The sequence below is a fragment of the Notamacropus eugenii genome, chromosome 1, assembly GCF_028372415.1.
Source record: "Notamacropus eugenii isolate mMacEug1 chromosome 1, mMacEug1.pri_v2, whole genome shotgun sequence".
In the NCBI taxonomy this organism is placed as follows: Eukaryota; Metazoa; Chordata; class Mammalia; order Diprotodontia; family Macropodidae; genus Notamacropus; species Notamacropus eugenii.
The window spans coordinates 125,066,122-125,084,181 of record NC_092872.1 but is presented as its reverse complement, the minus strand read 5'-3'; the positions used below and the strand labels follow the sequence as shown (position 1 = coordinate 125,084,181).

Here is an 18,060-nt window from a genome sequence, read left to right as displayed (position 1 = left end):
TCCAGAGACAGAAAGGACCCCAGAGGCCACTCTAGTCCAACCCCCTCCTTTCACAAATAAGGAAACTGAGGCCCAGGGAGGGTAAGTGATTTAAGAATTTCAGGTCCAAGAAGAAAGCAGAGCTATTAAAGAGAAAACTCTTAAGTAAATTCTAGTCATTTGGAAAGCAACAGGAAATTTGGTGCATTTGCAGCCATAGTGTGTCTATTACAGGGACTCTACAAGGACTTTAATGTTGGCTGTGTGTAGGGGAAGAAAACAATCAGAAAATTCTGGAAATCTGTGTAAAGGATCATCATTTATCTGTGTCCTAATATATACACACATGATTAAGTGGAAACCATGCCAACAGTATCATACATTGCATATGACTTTTTAAAGAGTTATTTGCCCCTTTTTATTGTCTCGTTGCATTTATGCTACCTTGATTAACCTGAACCCAGTTTTCAGTTGCACTTTACCATGGTGCCTTGTTTCAGGGAAACAATGCAATGATGGGCGCAGAAAGAAGAAATAACCCAATCCATATTCACAAGACGGAATACAAATGACAAAAACCACCAAATTTAGAAAATGTCCTAAAATGTGCATTTTTATTCCATATCATTATACAATGTTTACATAGTTATAACTTTTAAAAACTGCTCAAGAGTGTGTAAAATAAAGTGAGGCAAACACCGATTTTTAATCCCCCCAACACAAATAAGAAACATTTTTCTCTACCAATTTTATGTAGTGCCTAAATTAATCTTTCATTTTAAACATGAAAAACTGAAGAAAAAAAAGAGTGGAAATTCCTTTAGAAATGCTGCCCTACAATTTGTAATGAGCTGCAAGCATCCAAGTGTACTGAAGTACATAGCTGTGTGGCTTACAAATCTTTTGTTGATGTTTTCAATTGAATTCAGGCATAGAAAGTCCAAATTCTCATCTCTTAATAAAACTCAAACAAAATAAATTACTGTGCTGGACAGAATTCTAAATTGTATGATCAAACAAAAGACCACAGAAGTACCTTTTGCTCAAAGTAGCACCAGTCCACACCTGATTGTGTTTCCAATGTTAATCTTGTTAAATACAGAGTTGGCACTTGAAGTGGAAATCTTTCTGCTTTAGTAAGGAATCCTGGACTGCACCTACTGTGTTGCTAGACTCTCTACAAAATGTAGGCAACATTCTACTGGGAAATGGCACGTTTAAACCATCATCACCCTGCCCTGTTGAAGGCTTGCCCTTTTCTGCTGTTCCCCTAATGTCTGGCTGGTATTTTACAGATGTTCCCGTGACAGTGGTAAAACAGAATGAAAAACAAATGAAAGGGGTTTCATGGCAAGCAGGTGTTTATAAAAAAAATTAAAAAAAAAAAAGATAAGAATGTGGTCGTTGCTAAGGAGGTTTTCACATGTTGTTTAACTCCAGTAAAGTCTGATCCAACATCTGATGCATACTAAGATTTTCTTCCTTGGCATGTGCCACTTTCTCTGTTGTGGGATTAGAAAATTAAGACATCAATAGCAGCTCTTTGGATACACTGATGCTCTAATACATTCAAGCATGCAAATAATGAATCATGAAGAACAGATTTAGATGATTGGAACCAGGCATGCTCATAATACACTAGTCATGGTTTCCAATTGACCAAGACCTAGAAAGAGGTATGGTGGCTTAGGTAAAACGAATCAGAGAATTCTAAGTCCCCCAGGGTGCCCCTACATTTACAAACTGTTCTGAGTAAATGTAGGTCAGATTTGGTAAAGGGTCACTACTTGTTTACCATGAGAATCAATACATAGAGAGGGAAAAACCAAATATAACTGGCTTTCCTAAGTAAAATGGAGATTTAACAAAGTCATTTGTCACTTGGTTGCCTTAACCACTTATAGGTTAAGTTGGGATCTGAACGTAGGTCCTTTGATTCGGGGCACTTAAGGATTTTGGAAATGGCACCATAACTCAACCTTTTAGAAAGTGAGAATGAAATAACAAGGGTTCGTAATGCAAAGTCAAATGAACCATTTCTCCTGCTAAAAGATTATCAACAATTAAAGAGTTGTGTTGCATGCACGTTTCATTAGCACATAGTCACAACACTCTTCAAGGACACTGAACATTAGCACAAAATTCTCGTTTGTCAGACTTCTAGATCCCATCCACACTATGAGACTGAAATAAGCATGTCTTTCAGCCAACCCGGGGCTCTCTTTTCAAAGCCTGGGTTGCTTACACATGGCTGTCCTGAATCATAATTCAAACAGGACATGGTATGTTCAAGCAGAGAGCCATTGTCTGCTTTGACTTTGAGAGTGAGAGGTGGGCTCACCCCTTTTCTCTAGTTAGCAGCAGACAATTCAGAACCTTGTCAAACTATCCAAACCGGAGGCCATGGAGGAGTACGGAGGAGATGTAGTATATACGTGTACTTATAGAGATTTCTATGTATTTTAGCAAAATATCAGACTGGAATCAAAATCAAGAGCCAAGGGAATTACTCTAGTCAGGGAAGAAGAAAGGCTAGACAACGCTAGCCTCTTGGCTAGATTTCTCTCACTTGAATATCTCCAGAACTGACCATTATTAATCCCTCATACTGTAATCCACAGGTTTCCTGCAGATGGACTACATTTCTAGAATTCAACCTTAATGAAGCATTACAGTTTAAGTTATAAAGACTGACGTGTCTATGGCACACAAGGTTAATCCTCATTCAGGGCCAGCTTTAGTTCATTAGTTAGGCGGCGGTTTTGCTCAAGTTGCTGGTAGAGCTGGTCTGTACAAATCAGCAAGCAGGTTAGAAGAGAAAAAGAGAGGCAGAATGAACAGAGGGTTAGTCAGAGGAAATAATGGGAACAGGAGTTAACAGAGAGGAAACAATCACACCCCAGGCAGTTGGTAACTGGTTATTTCTTTAGAACACTTTACCTTCAGCCTCATCAATCTTATACACCAGGATGGCTGATGAGTAAAGCCCCATACAAAGACCTGAGGAAGGACAGCTTTGACAAGGCTAGAAATGTCAGAGGGCCTTGGATGAGGGAGAACAGGATACCAGGAGGAGAAAGAATGAACACTCATACCAAGAATGAACACTCGTACACCTTGTCTTACCAAAGATAAAGTCACATATGGTTTCTGAAAATGGGCTCAGCCCCAAGATAGGCATGGGGACTGTGCTCATCAGCCATAGCCTAGCAATGGAACAGGAGAACCTAGTCGGTCATTTCTACCCCCAAAGTTTTGTAAGCATCTGTCCACCAAGTCTTTGTAGTGCAATACTTACCCTTTCCCTCATCTCCTACGCTGACCCTTCACCCCCTCCAAGCCCATAGGACTCTACTCAGGAAATTTAAAATAAAAGCTGGAGTTTCCTTTTTTCTTCCAAAGAAAACCAGCAAATAAAAACAAAAACAACCACATGACTCACCTTTTTCTACTAAAAGGATACATGATGTAAACATTGTGGATGAAAGAAAGGGGAAGTAGAAGAATGCAGTTCTTGTTAGCTCAAATAATGATTAATCCTCACTTCTGCCATCTCTATAGGAGAGTGTCTGGAAGCAGTTTTCTTCCCCAAAGATCTCAGAATTACAGAATTTTAGGAGTGTGAGGACTCTCAGGGAAGTCATCTACTTTACCTCCTTATTTTACATATGAAGAAACTGAAGCCTTGAAGAGATTACAGGTCTCACCCATCTCATAGGAAGGGGCAGAGCAATGTTTGGAACCTATATCCTTGCAATTCCAATCCAACTCCTTCGGCAGTTTTGCTCTCAAAACCTGAGAGCAGTTTCAAAAGCTTGGCCTTGAGGGCCCTCAACTAAGGCTCTTAGGAAATGTCATACAATTCTATTATGGGAATTAAAGAGGATGGGGGAGGCTATAGCATTCTAATATCAGATCTTACCACACCACAATGAGGATGTAGAAACCTACTGGTAAGAGGCTGGAATATGACAAATTATTCGAAACTGTTTCATTTCAAAATGGAATTTTGTTTTCCAGTATAAACAAGTGAAATTCCTGAAAAATCTGTGCCAATTTCTCCTCCTCTCCCCACTATGAGTGTGTATGTGTTTGAAAACTGAGTTTTAAGTCTACAGCTAAATGAAAGGAAAATTATAAATAACTTTGGCCAGAATAGCCCAGTTTAAGATAACATAGCCTCAAGTCCTTGCTATCTGTTTCCCTATCTTGCAGGGAGGAGGACAAACTCTAATTGGTTTTGGGGAATGTTAAATCAATTTACTACTGCATCAATTTCCTCAGGAGGACGGGTAGAAGAAAACTAGCTTTCCCACTTCCTGACCATGTGGTTTCCTTCTACTTATCATTCTGGAACTTCACATTGCCTTTTTTAGAGCATAAATATGTAGAAGGACTTCTGTCTAACACTAAAGGGAAATAAAAACAATTGAGCTGCTAACTCCAGGGCTTTGAGAGAGGGCGGCTTGAATATGTTGCCGTTTTTAAGTTGGAAGGGAGAGGCCATTTGATACTAACACTGGACCAGAATTCAAACATTTTACTTTTGAGTACAGATCTAAAATATATGCACATTGTATATTTCTGTCCTAACGTGCACAGACATTATGGCTTCATATTCATTGACTGATAAATTGTCCATTATGTGGACAATTATCAATATTTCAATTGACATTTGCTCTGGGACATCTGAACAGACATGTCCGTGTCTGGAGCATGGAGTAAAAGTTTTACATTGCAACATAATATACCTGCTGCTGATGCTACAAGGCAGATAGGTGGTACAGTGGATAAAAGTGATGGACTTGGAGGCAGCAAGGTCTGAATTAAAATCCTGGTTCAGACACTTAATAGCTATGTGGCTCTGGGAAAATCACTTAACCTCTCTGTGCCTCAGTTGTTTCATCTGTAAAATGTGAATAATAATGTAATACATACCTCACAGAGTTGTTATGAAGATTAAATGATACATGTGTAGCACTTTGCAACCTTAAAATGCTACATAAATTAAATATTATTAATAGCAATATTTAAAATAACTACAAAGTTACTATGCAATTATCAGTACATTCATAATTATTATTATTTGACTAAAAGTTGCTAGAATTGGAGTGTAACCTATAACATGATGAAGATCAACATGTATGAGAATACACACCAAAATGGGAAAGTGGTTGTGCTCAGTACAAGAAAAGTTTTCTATTTTTAGATGGATCTATTTTTAATGAAGGAAAAGTATGATGGTTGGGATAGCCAAGGAGTTGGTATCCTACATAATCTTAAAAAAGATGGCAGTCCTGCCAATCAGAGAAAATGATCAGCTACCAAATCTAAGGTCTGAGGGCATGCAGATTTTAAAATAATGGTCCAGGTAATCTATGAAATCTTTATGCTGGGAGGGAAACTAATTTCTCATGATTAAATTTACTGCCCAAATCATGCCACCCTACAGTAGTCAGTTACATAATAGTAGTAACAGCAGGAAGTGGTTAGACCTCTGCTAGCCTCCTAGTTTGTGTGTGCTAGCTGATTATAGTATTCTATAATATAATACATATATATGTATATATAATTATATAATCCACTCTTGCTGTTATCTTTGAAGCTTCTCCTAAATTTCTGGGTTCCGGTGGAAGTAAGAGTGGTTGCCTGGATGGTAGCTGCCTGGGAATCAAATTACTTATATTTCACACAAAAGCACAGGAAGATCATATTTTATAACAGAAAACAGTCTTCTCCCAGCTTTCAAAGAGGTGTTTGGGAATAGTTATCAACCTGGTGCCAACTTGCCTGCCAACCAAAACTTAGCTTGTCTCTGGTACCTTGAGGGCAATGCCAAGCATATTCTAAGAGGTCTGTGAGGACATCTGTATAAATATGAATAGCTTTATATATTATATCATTCATCTCCCTCCACTCTCCCTGCCACCAAGCCTCACTTAGCATACTTGGTTTCATCTTGGGCGACCTTTCCAATCTTCTAGTCTCTCTTCTCCCCTCCTCTCCTCTCATAATGCTTAAAGAACACTTTCAAGTCTTGGGAACACCTAAAAATAGATGCACCTCAAGCATAGTTTTACATATTGAAAAGTATTCAGGGATTATCTGGATATTAACTAAAGCAGGAGCTATTTTGTTTAAGACAGGAAGCCACAAGTGATACATCATCACTTTTCTCTTTAAATTAAAATTAGAAAGCAAGAGTCCCTGATCAGAAGAAGAGCCAAATACCTTTAGGGGAGAAACAAAGCAAAACATTAACTCAAACCATAAAACTTCTTCCTCTCTGGAGGGAGGGATTGTCCAGATTCCAGATAAAAGAAAAACTTTTAATAACACTGCCAAAAAACGAGACAAAAAACGAGTTCACAAGCCATATTTAAAAAAACAACAACTGTATTTCATATCCTTCCTAGAGTCTAAAGAGCAGCTGACACTATTTCTGGAGTTATTCTTATATTAATAGATTATAGTGACATCCATTGAAGTCCTCCTTTTAATACCTCATCAGAGCATGGAGGTGATTGTGTTTTCCTAGGCTAAGTCAGTGGAGAACAAACTCTGCTCAATCCTATCAGTGGGAAAAGTTTCAAGTATGGCCTGGGGAAGAGATCCTGCCTACTGTCTAAAAACCAGTCCCGCTCCATACAGAGAGGCTCATCCCACCAGCTAGTGGCCATTGGGAGATGGATTCTTACTGTGTAGCAACCCAGGAAAGAGTGGCATATCCACTATTTTAGATCAATGAAAAAAATCACAAACACTTCATACACACAAAACAGCTTGGGACTTAAAAACAAAGGGGAGATATAGCCAGCGTGCTGGTGGTGGGAACATGTCAAGAAGGAAAAAAAGAGAAAATTGTACTTTCAAAGTTCTAAATTTCTCGCAGTTCTTAAGGTAGGAAACAAGATTTTCTTATTTTTTAAAATTTGTTTTGTTTTTTGGAGGGGGGAAGGCAAGGTAATTGGGGTTAAAGGACTTGTCGAAGGTCACACAGCTATTAAGTATCAAGTGTCTGAGGCTGGATTTGAACTCAGGTCTTCCTGACTCCAGGGCTGGTGCTCTACTCACTACACCACCTCGTTGCCCCACAAGATTTTTCAAATAGCTGCTCTTAAATAATGATATCTAACACCCTCCCCATCACTAACGCTCCCCAAATTTGAAGTAGGAAAACAAAATCAACTTTTAATTGGCCACACCTTAAAAACAATTAAGGCGTTCTAAAGACAGCTCCTCAAGCCAGCGATGGTCAGTGTGGAGCCTCTCTGCCTTGTACAGGAAGTACGATCATGAAGTTTGCACTTCTGACTTAGTATCACATTGTTCAGAAAACCCAAAGGACAGTTTCAGGATGAAAATGAGAAGAGACAACTGGGCATAATGAATATATTATAAACGATTTCAACGTCTCCTGCAGTGCAAGAGCACTCAGCCTCTCCCCTTGGAACTCACGGTTCTTTGAAGCTGGATTCTGTTTGACCAGTTCCAACATGAGTTTCCAAGATCCGGGATATGTTCAAAGCTGTACAGTGTCTAGCACATGGTAGGTGCTTAAAAAATACTTGATGACTGGTTGAAACAGATCTTTCCTCACAGAATCATGGGGACAAAACCTCAAATTAAATGAAAAGAGACTGAGATATTAACAGTAGGACAGCCAAGCTCTTACATGAACAAAGGTTTGTAGGCTAAAAAATAAGATTTTGTGATTTCCAAAAGGACTAACATTTATATATAATGCAGAGAGGAGGGGAATGAGAAAAGGGGCAGCCCCAAATAAATCTCTTGTGGCAAGAAGCAGATTTTCAGTTTTATTCGGTGTTCAAACTGCTCAGCCAATAAATAGGAGGTGTAAAGGAATAGCAAAACAGATACAGCTTCCACACAGGTGTTTATTTTACATCAGAAGAAAGAGTTTCTGTACAATAGAAGGCACAGTGCAAGCCTTGCCCTGAGGCAGGATGCTAAAGGAAGACAGAATCAAAGTCAGCTGGAGGACACAATAAACCTGAGAAAAACTGCAGAGCTCAGACAGGTGGAACATCCAGCTTGATGAAGGAGTCTTGAGAGAGGTGAAGCAAAGAAATTTATCTGCATGAAGATAAAAAGGCAGGAGGGGGGAAAGAAGAGTGGCACAATGGAAAAAAAGGAAAAACAAAAAACCCAGCAATAATAATGGGACAGAACTCAGCATGCAATGCCAGCCACATGTTTGGCAGAATTTATGGCAGCGTTCTAGCACAGATTCAAAGCTGTTCTAAGGATCCTCCTGATTGTTAAATTTTAAAAGATACATACCTAGGCCTATCAGAGTGAGTTTTACGATAAATGGCCACCCTACAGAATATTTACTAATTGGTACAAGGCTTTTGTTTTTCTCAGTATCACAGAATATTAGAGTTTAGCACAGTGCCTGGCATATGGTGGGTCCTTAATAAGTGTTTGTTGATTGACTGACTGATTAGAGCTGGGAGAGATTATCTTATTCAACCAGTTCATTTTACAGATATAACAGAACTGAAGAACTGGTCTCAGTCATCCAAATCAGTCTTTAGAGACAGAGATTCTCTAATTCTTCCTTGAACAGGGAGGTTTTATAAATATGAACGCATGAAACTGTGCACTACACATTTGAGGTCACCATGTTTTATGAACAGGATATGGTAGGAAGGTTATTAAAATGATAAAACCATCCTGGAGGAATCTGTTAGGCTAGAATTTGAAGGTGGAAAAGTTATGATTGAGATGCTGCCATAGCATGTGAATTGCATAAGCAATGTTTAGGTCTATACGTAGAATGTTAGTGTTACAGGGCCCTCAGAAACCATGCAGTTTAACGCCTTCATTTTACAGGAGGAAACAGAGACTTAGAGATGTAACTAATTTTCTTAATGTCATGTAGCTAATGCCTGAATCCAGGCCTTTGTCAATAGACTTGCTGTCTCCCCTTTCGTAGCACAGGACAGGGTTGTCGAATGTGAGATCATCTGGGTCTCTCTAGACCAATCCCTCCACCTTACAGATGTGTTAAGCAAAGCACAGCGACCTGCCTGAGGGCTCATGGCCAATCAGTGGCAAAGTGAGGCCCCAAATCTAGTCCGTTATTCTTCTCGTTGCACACAAATTCCTTTTAGAAGACTACCCGTGCTGATGGTGGGGTCCTGACCAACACTTAAAGAGTAATACAAAAACCAGGTCACTAAATTCAGGATTTAAATTGTGGCTTCTGTTGGTGTTGTCCTTCTCTTTGGAGAGCTACACTGACACACTAATGGAATGGAAGCTATTTCAATCTTTTGAAAAACAAGATTCAATGTGGAAACCAAGGGGATCAAGTTAATACTGTCTGAAATTCTCAGTATACAAATAAAGCCAAATCAATGTGTGAGTTAAGAGCATTTCACGAAATGCAGTAAAGTGAAAAGAGAACTAGATTTAAAGTCAGACAACCTGGCTTGGAATCCCAACTGAGTTACCTGCTTACATGTGTGGCCTTGGGCAACTCACTGCCCATCTCTCAGTCTCAATCAGTCCATCCGTAAAATGAATGACTTGAACTAGATGACTGCTAAGTTTCCTTCTAGCTTGAAACCCTATGACCCCCATGTTAATGATTTTCCTCTTTTTTGGGGTGATGTTTCATCATTTTAAAGAAAAGTATTATCTTGTATAATGCAGCTTTTAGTATACTTTTTTCTTCTACTCTAGGGAAATTACTCATAAACAGAACTATTTTCCTAGTTTAATTTTTGAGATAACCCTTGTTCAGTGAATGAACACATCTCACTTCTAAAAGATGCCAACAGCTTGTTGCTGAGAAACAGAAAGTGAGGTTAAAATTCTTCAAATAAAACCCATAACTGGGAGAAAATGCCCTCTGACAGACCTAACTAAATTTACCTTTGTTATTAAGAAATGATACTGATATTGGACTTCTAAATTTATACAAACAGAAGGGTGATCCCTAAGCAACGTGGGATGGGGGACTGTTAAAGCAAAACAACTGGAGGTCTGCAGATGAGACGGGCATTTGTGGAGATGGAAGCAAAGGGGGAAGGGACTAGCAGGGAGTGTGCACAGAAGCAGGCAAGCAGGCAGGCAGAGAAGGTCATTTACATTGAAGTCATGTCATTGAGAGCGTGGTCCAGCTCCTCACTGATTGCTTTGTACTTCAGCTTCTGAGCATATAGTTCATCTACCACCATGAAGTGGAAGGCAGAGACACAAGGGCGTGGAAGTGGAGAGGGGTCGGATGAAGGGTGAAGGAGGGAGCATGGAGACCATCCAGAAACAGCAGCAAGAGAAAGGCAGTGCATGAAGGAAGTAATGGCGGCAGGTGGTCAGAAGAGGAGGGTTTAAAATAAAAACAAATAACAAATAACCATTAGAAAATGAAATGAGAATGACTTGACAGGATAAATCATAATAAAATATAGTGTCAAATAAGCCACATGAAAACTTAAACAAAAGTATACTGGGTACATAGTGAAACATTCTTTTATAGAACTGTATTTTAATTGCACTGAAACAGCTACCAATCTGCAGCCAGAAACACTGGTAGGAAGAGTTCCAAGGCCAATACTCAGGTGGAACTCTTTGTAATTACAGTCTGTCATCCTTATCTTGCCTTACCTTAAAGTCACCAACTTCCTGATGGAACTAGTCATGGGGATATGGATTTCTTGAAGTGTTACTTAAGCTACCCTTCTCTCAGCCCATTCTGCTATCTGTCTAAACCCTTTGGGCATCATTCCTGCTCCAGGAGGGTGGAGTGTGCTGCTCATTCATTTTGTAGCAGGGACCTCTGTGGTGACTGAAGTTTTCAGTCTTCTACCTTTTGTCTGAATGAAGCTTTCTCAAAGTTTGGGGCTAGATCATTTTGCAATTGTCACATTTTCTGCTTCAATGACTTGCTGTACTTCCTGCTGTCTGCCCTATCCTCTGTTTCAAATGCCTACTTTTCTCTTCTCTAAGACTCCTAGACACTCTTTCTCTCTCTCCCTCCTCCCCTTTCTTCCTCTCCTTTCCATATATACATACACAAACATACGTATACACAAACACACTTACACACACTAATGTACATAATAGATTGAAAGCCAACCCATAATCCTTCAGATCTCAACATCAACTTTCCAGACACAGAGACCAAACAGTTCTAAATGAACTCAAAGTAAGCAGATCTTAAAGGCAACAGTCTGAAAATGTCAAGAGGAAAAGAGTAGCAAGAGCAAAATAACTGCCCACCTAAACAATGAATTAAGGTTCATAAATTTGGGCTGGAAAAGAAAGTTTTACCAAGTCAACCTTCAGCTGAAAAAATGAACACCCCTCCCCCTCAAAGTGAAGTAAAAAACCCTAACAAAGTCTTACCTTCTAAGTCATCAATGCTCTTTTCCAATTTGGTTACTGACCTCTCAGCAAATTCAGCCCGAGTCTCAGCCTAGAATGATTCAGTTCATGTAAGTTAATAAAGTTTAACTTTCACATAGTATTAGAGTAAGAATCTCAAGCAGCACAATGCAGGGTATAAAGGTGTGAGCCAGTCTCATGGACAGGCTTAGGGCGATCACGGATGACAGGACATCACGTGGACTCTAAGGGCATCCTATAAATATTAACAGTGATGAAGTCATCAGCACATGCTTTTGGATGCTGAAACCTTAAAATGAACGTTTGCTGCCCACACATCTCCATTTAAAGTTCAGCAAATAAACCCTATTCCTATTATTTTTACCTCTTTCAGTTTGTCAGAAAGGACCTTGATTTCCTCTTCATATTTGTCTTCCTTTTGTGAGTACTGTAATTAGAAAGATTATTCCAGGTCAGGCTGAAGTTCACTGCAAACGTGTTTTCCCCATACGTAGAACCACACACTCCCCCTTCCCCAAAGCTGTTAAGCATCACTCAGATAGGCGCATGGGTGAACCTCAGGTACTAGCAGCACACTGCACTAAAGCTCTAGTTGAGCCACTCTGTTTTACATGGAGAATCAGTAACGGATCATCGTTTATCCACATGGAAATTCATTATCCAATAAAAACAAAACCATTGCTGAATCTAACTCACAAACCTGACATAATATCATCATCTGAAAGAAGCACCAAGTTTCTTCTGGTCCCCTAGTGGTAGACTCAGAATTTAGCTATTTCCTAAACCACCTGTTGAATTGTTGCTTTAAGTCTGTGAGGATCTCAAAGAGAAATGGGGGGCTACTGTTTTGAACCATTTCTTCAAAAAGTGCTTTCCCCCCACATCATGCTTCTGGCCTACCTTCTCAGCCTGAGCCTCCAGTGACTTCAGGTTGTTCGTCACAGTTTTCAACTCTTCTTCAAGCTCGGCACATTTGCTATTATTTCAGAACAGAGGCAGGAAGGGTGGGGAGGGCAGGAGATCAATCAAGCCAAAGAAAGGATAGTGGGAGAAAAAAAGGAGAGAGATGGAGAAAAATGAAAATTGAGTTCTAGAGACAAAGAGCAGCCTTAAAGTAGCCAAATCATCACAGATTAAAATGCTCGAATTCATTGTCATTCCTGCCCCTCAACATGGTAATAAAAGCAAGGTGGGGCTTAGTGTAAAATAATTAAAATAGCTTTTAAGTGCGATGACTCGGCTTCTTTTATGCTGCACCAAAGATTGTTTATGAAGGAAAAATAAAGAATCAAAAAAGGACCAAAAAGAAAGCACTTTAAGGCAAGATATAAGAGACAGCAAAGGGCGCAGTGGGGGTGAGGTCGTCACGACCGAGTGAGCCAGGAGGCGACGAAAGCTGAAAGATTGCTGGGTGGCAGTTAGCCTAAGAACCGTACAATAGCCATCAGTACCTTATCCTCTGCAGCCATTAATGCTTTCAAAGTCTGATCCATAATTCTTAATTGTTCTTCCAGCTGTCGGACTTGGCTGTTAGTGGACACATGAAATGCACAAGGCCATTCACAAAATCAGTGTGCAAGTAAATGCATGCAGTGATCTATGCAGTCACACAGACACCCCACACATATGTCCTCCTGGGTTCCACGCTCCTGATTCATCCCAGTTAAATGAGCAAACAGGGAGCTTCGAGCTGAAAACAAGTCAACGTGTAACTGCCAGTAGGTCATGCTGTTTAGTCACTGCTTGGCAGCACCCCACACACATTCAGGTGGCACTGGGGTCACTTACCCTTCTGAGAGCTCAGCACGCTCTTCTGCACGCTCCAGGTCGCTTTCAATGATGACCAGTTTCCGGGCCACCTGTGGCATGAAAAACCCAACACCCCCATATATACATCAGGCCATAGATAAATCGAGGTAGCAGAGATTTTTTGGTTCTCTTAGGTCCCTGGTGCCCTGCTTCATAATGAGTAGAGGTCAAGGATAATTTATTCTACCCTGATTGGAAAGAAGCAGTGAATTTCCACACTTCGCATTCCCAATGAAAGAGAAAACAACCAGAGGCTTCTTCCTGATTTGAAAGCATAGAATTGTTGTTGATGATTAGATACTCTTGAATTTTAAGTGTCTGGCATAGGTAAAACTTGGGTTAATTACAGAACAGACAGTCCAATGTGGGGTGAGCAAGAGGGACACCAAACTCAGAATACTGAAAATAGACAGTAGGGAAGCTTTAAGCTATGCATTTCCTGCAGACTCTACCTAAGGGATGAAAGAGTTCTGTTTGGGAGACCAAAATGTCAAATACGCCTAAAGACAGCCACACCCAATTCTAAACTATACATAATATACTCCTGGCAAAGGGCTTTGTTTATTAGCTTTCTGGAGAGTTGGTCAAGAATGAAGAGAAGAAAACAAGAGTGATCATTTGAGTACCTCAAAGTGCAAGGTAATTAAGGAGTCACGTTTGTGTGCTCTGGAAGATAGGAATCTAAGAGACAGGTGATACTTCAAAGGGAACAGAAATAGCTAAATAAGGTGCTCTGGGAACTGGTGTTAAATGGAAAAATTAGGCTCAATGCTACTTCAGAGCCCTCATGATAAAAGCAGCAATTGATTAAAAAAAAGGAAATGCTAAGAATACAGTGGAATCACTTTATAAAATGTTGGCTAACGGGCTTTTTAACTGTACATGCTTCTATTTTATGGACATGATGCGGCCCTTCCATCTGAACCCACTTTATGATACTGTCTCATCACATTTGACTGCAAAGCTCTATACTGTAAAAATGCCAAATTTGTACAGGAAGGGACTGGAGGTTATGGAGGAGATGTAAAAAAGGGACTCTCGGGTCATCATCTGCTCATGGGATAGTCATCTGCATGCTGTTTTATGACTAGACTCAGGTCAAGCACTAATGACTTGGGAGAGAAGCTGCTGTCCTTAGTCATGGTGATTTCTTCCATAGGACTCAGGATTCCCAGACTGTTTTTCTTTGGAGCAAAGAGGATTGCTCACCAGATTATCTAATAAGGGCTAAAATTTCCACTTATGATCACCTAATGGGATCCACTCCCATCCAAATCATCAGACATTGCTTTTCAAAGGTCCCAAGGGCTTGAGTTCTTATGTCATTTCCTGGAGAGAAGTAAACCAGTTCCCTGGTTAACTCAAGGCTCTTTGCCATTGTCAGGAAGTTCAGAAGCTAGAGTCAGAAGCCTGGGGGGGGCATGAACCCTGCGATCTGTCCCCCAGTGGGCACTGACCTCTTCATACTTTCGGTCGGCATCCTCAGCAATGTGCTTAGCCTCTTTAAGTTGAATCTCCTGAATTTCCATTTTCTCCTCATCCTTTTGGGCTCTGCTTTCAATGACCTTCATTCCTCTAAGCGAAAAGACAAATAAGGAAACCTCAGATTTAGATTTTGTGTGCTTAGTATAATAACTGGTAGGCTAAAGCAGAGTTCAGGGCTACTATTTTCCCTCCCAAACTATGAAGCATGACTTTCTATGACTTAAAAGCTGTTGGGGTTTGGGGGGAGTAGGGGAGAAGGAAAGGAGGATGATAGGAAAAAAAAGAAAAAGAGAGAAAAGATACAAAATGCTTTCAGTTCGCTGTGAATTAAAATCTCACACTTTAGGTACAGAGACCAAGTTGGCCAGGCATCTCATAGTAAATTAGAATTAATGTGTCAAGGTCACCATGCCTAAACCCAAGCTGTATAGAAAAATGATGGGAAGGTATGTTTTGCTTCTTAAATGTGTGCTGGGGCCAGTTGTGGTGGTATACACATATAATCACTAATACTAGGGAGGCTGAGGCTGGTGGATTGCTTAAGCTCAGGAGTTTTAAGCTGCAGTGGGCTAAACTGAATGTGGTGTATGCTAAATCTGGTATAAATATGGAGAGTCCCTGGGAGTGGGAGCACCAGAATCACCTAAAGGAGGGGCAAACCAGTCCAGAGTGGAAAAGTCAAAGCTTCTGTGCTGATTAGTAGTGGGATCAGACCTGCAAGTGGCTGCTGGACTTCCAGCCTGGCCTTAAGAAGGGAAACCAGCCTTAAGTAAATAAACAAATGAATGAGTGAATGAAAGAATACAAATCTACGTGTGCTAGATGTTCAAAAGAGAGAATTACCTCTTTAGGAAGGAGTTAGCAACTCAATGACAAAACATACCACTGAGGGGGGGGGGGGTATAGTGGTCCTCATTTATATCTTTCTACTAGGGAAACCACTATCTAGTGAAACCTCTCTATAATGCTGGTGCAAAAGGAGAGACAAATACCAGTTTTTATATGCTACATATAAAACAAGCATTTGCTACATGAAGTTTAGGGAATATTGTGTGACTTAGAGTATATACAAATCTATATAAAAACAAACCATACTACAGTAGAGGATCCTTTTCAAATTTTTGTTCTGAATTGTAATTTCATCTGTATATAGATTAGCACCTACTCTACAATTTAAAGGTTTGGAAAATTGCCTGGGGACACTGAGAATGTTACAATAACTGGCCCAGGGTCACACAACCAGTATATGTTGGAGTTAGGACCTGAACCCAAATTTTCCTGACTTGGATGCCAGCTCTCTGTCCACTACGTTACACTGTGTGGTGAGTCCTAGTATGCAAAAAACTGAGAATAAAGTCTGCCTTTCAATATATAAATAATAAAGTGATTTATTATTTTATTATATATTATTATACTAATAATTAGTATCAATTAGTAATTAATATTAGTTAATAATATATTATATATTATTATACTCAGCATACAAAAATAAAGTCTTTCAAGTCTGTCAGCGTGACCTCATGTAAGTAATTTTGCATCCTGGAACCCTTACAAAATAAAGGAATTGCACTAGTTCATCTGAGTGTTTTCTAAAGCCTTCATAACATTACACACAATCTCTAAAAGAATTCCTGTATCATCTTTGTTTCTTCTCCCGAGATATTAGCATGGCTGGTAAAGAGTTAACTACCCATGAAATGTCACCCCCTCCCTTGGAGAAAAACTAAATTAAAATGATTTTAAATACATATAACCACTTTAGGAACTTGAAGAATAAGAAAAAAACTTGAAATCTCTACCTAGAAATATACTGAGTTAAGTAATCCCACTGATGGGGCAGTAACTATATTTGGAATCTAAAGATAATAGAATTTTAAAAAATTCAGAGCTCTCCTGACCCCCAATTTAAAAGACTTCTCATTTTCCATCCATTCCCTACTACTCAATACCCAGACCATGATGCCCTATTAAGCAAGAGCCTGCAGTAAAAGGACCTGGATGAGATGCTCCTACCTCTCACTCTCATCTGCTGCCTTTTCAGCCTCCTCCAATTTCTGCAGGGCAGTTGCCAGACGCTCTTGAGCTCTGTCCAACTCTTCCTCAACCAGCTGGATACGTCTGTTCAAAGAAGCTACATCAGCTTCAGCCTAGCAAGGAAAGAAGAGAGTGAAACACATGACTACAAAGGTGGAGAAAACATTCAAGAAACAGCCTACATCAAAACAGTAATTTCTGAACTGAATTTGTAAGCTAATCAGGTGGCTGACATTTTGCATCATTAACTTCAGTGGGTAACTGTTAGGTTTTCTAGAATATGTTTATAACTAAAATGAGGTATAAGTTGTGTGAATGCCTAAGCCTAGAGACATAATTTTAAGTAAGTGCTAATTGCTTCACTTACAGCTAAATAGGCTAATTTATAACAAAAAGAGGAGCTCAGTAAAATAACTGAGGGCAGATGGACGGAATGAAAAAACATGCGCTCTTGGCTTCTTCCATTCAAAGAGCTCAAAGTCTGATGTCACTGCTGCCAAAAACCATCTTTCTCTCTGTTTCACTAACTGGGAAGTTTAGGCATGGAAAGAGGAGAAATAACTTACCCAGGCTGAACCACATAAAACATTCAGAATAGCACCTAGGAGTGAAAATCCTCCCTTCTCCTGCTCAGCCTCTTGAAAAAGGGCTGTTACATTTTGAAGGGATGAGAATTAATCTTTATATTTAAATGCAAATAACTAAATAACTTTGCTACACACCCCACACACTACCAAAATGAATGAGGCTAAAGAAAGAAAAAAAAATTATTCTTTGAACCAAGCACTTTTTTGGTTAAAAAAAGCAAGTAAGATACTCATGTCATTATATCTGTCATTCTTCTCACAGGTTTTGATGTATAAACAGATGGCAAACACATACCTGTTTGAAATGACTAGGCATAAGATCACAGGATTTAGGACCATAGGGAAGATAATCTAGGCCAATGCCTGATTTTAAGGATAAAAAACCCCATGAAGTTCAGTGGGAAGAACACCAGCTTTCAAATCCCAGCACCTGGGTTTGGATGCTACCTTTGATTCTTACCGTCTGTGTGACTGCCCTGGGCCATTCCTCAGGGCTTTGCTGGGCATCTTGTTACATTCCTATATTCCCTGCTATTGTGGAGGTTGAGGCTGGTGAGTCACCAGAAATGGGGAGTTCTGAGCTGCAGAAAGGCTAAAGTTCATCTAATGTCAGCACCAAGTTGCCGGGCACCCATCTGGTTAGCCCCCAGGAAGTGGGGGAGGGAGGACAGCAACCCCAGGTTGCTGGAGGAGAACCAGCCCATGTCAGAAACAGCAGGTCAAAACTTCCTTGCCTACTGGAAGTGGGTGAACAAGGAAACTCAAGTCTCAAAAAAAAAAAAAAAAA

General features: G+C 39.9%; 1 protein-coding gene across 30 annotated transcripts in view; it reads right to left on the bottom strand.

Annotated features, from left to right (window-relative positions):
• Positions 1–565: 565 nt before the first annotated feature.
• The window catches only part of TPM1 (tropomyosin 1), a 32,490-nt gene continuing 14,995 nt past the window's right edge, over positions 566–18,060 (bottom strand). For 4 of the 30 annotated variants that reach the window (XM_072612996.1, XM_072613015.1, XM_072613143.1 and 1 more), the window contains 7 exons: positions 16,666–16,799; positions 14,625–14,742; positions 13,147–13,217; positions 12,259–12,334; positions 11,723–11,785; positions 11,359–11,428; positions 566–1,481 (listed from right to left, as the gene is read on the bottom strand). In XM_072612996.1, the coding sequence (XP_072469097.1) occupies positions 1,399–1,481; positions 11,359–11,428; positions 11,723–11,785; positions 12,259–12,334; positions 13,147–13,217; positions 14,625–14,742; positions 16,666–16,799 (615 nt within the window). In that variant the 3' untranslated portion in view covers positions 566–1,398. Of the gene's footprint in view, positions 1,482–2,596; positions 2,768–7,857; positions 8,077–10,097; positions 10,181–11,358; positions 11,429–11,722; positions 11,786–12,258; positions 12,335–12,809; positions 12,886–13,146; positions 13,218–14,624; positions 14,743–16,665; positions 16,800–18,060 lie in introns of those variants that run through there. The other 26 variants (XM_072613033.1, XM_072613054.1, XM_072613103.1 and 23 more) reach the window with 13 other exon arrangements.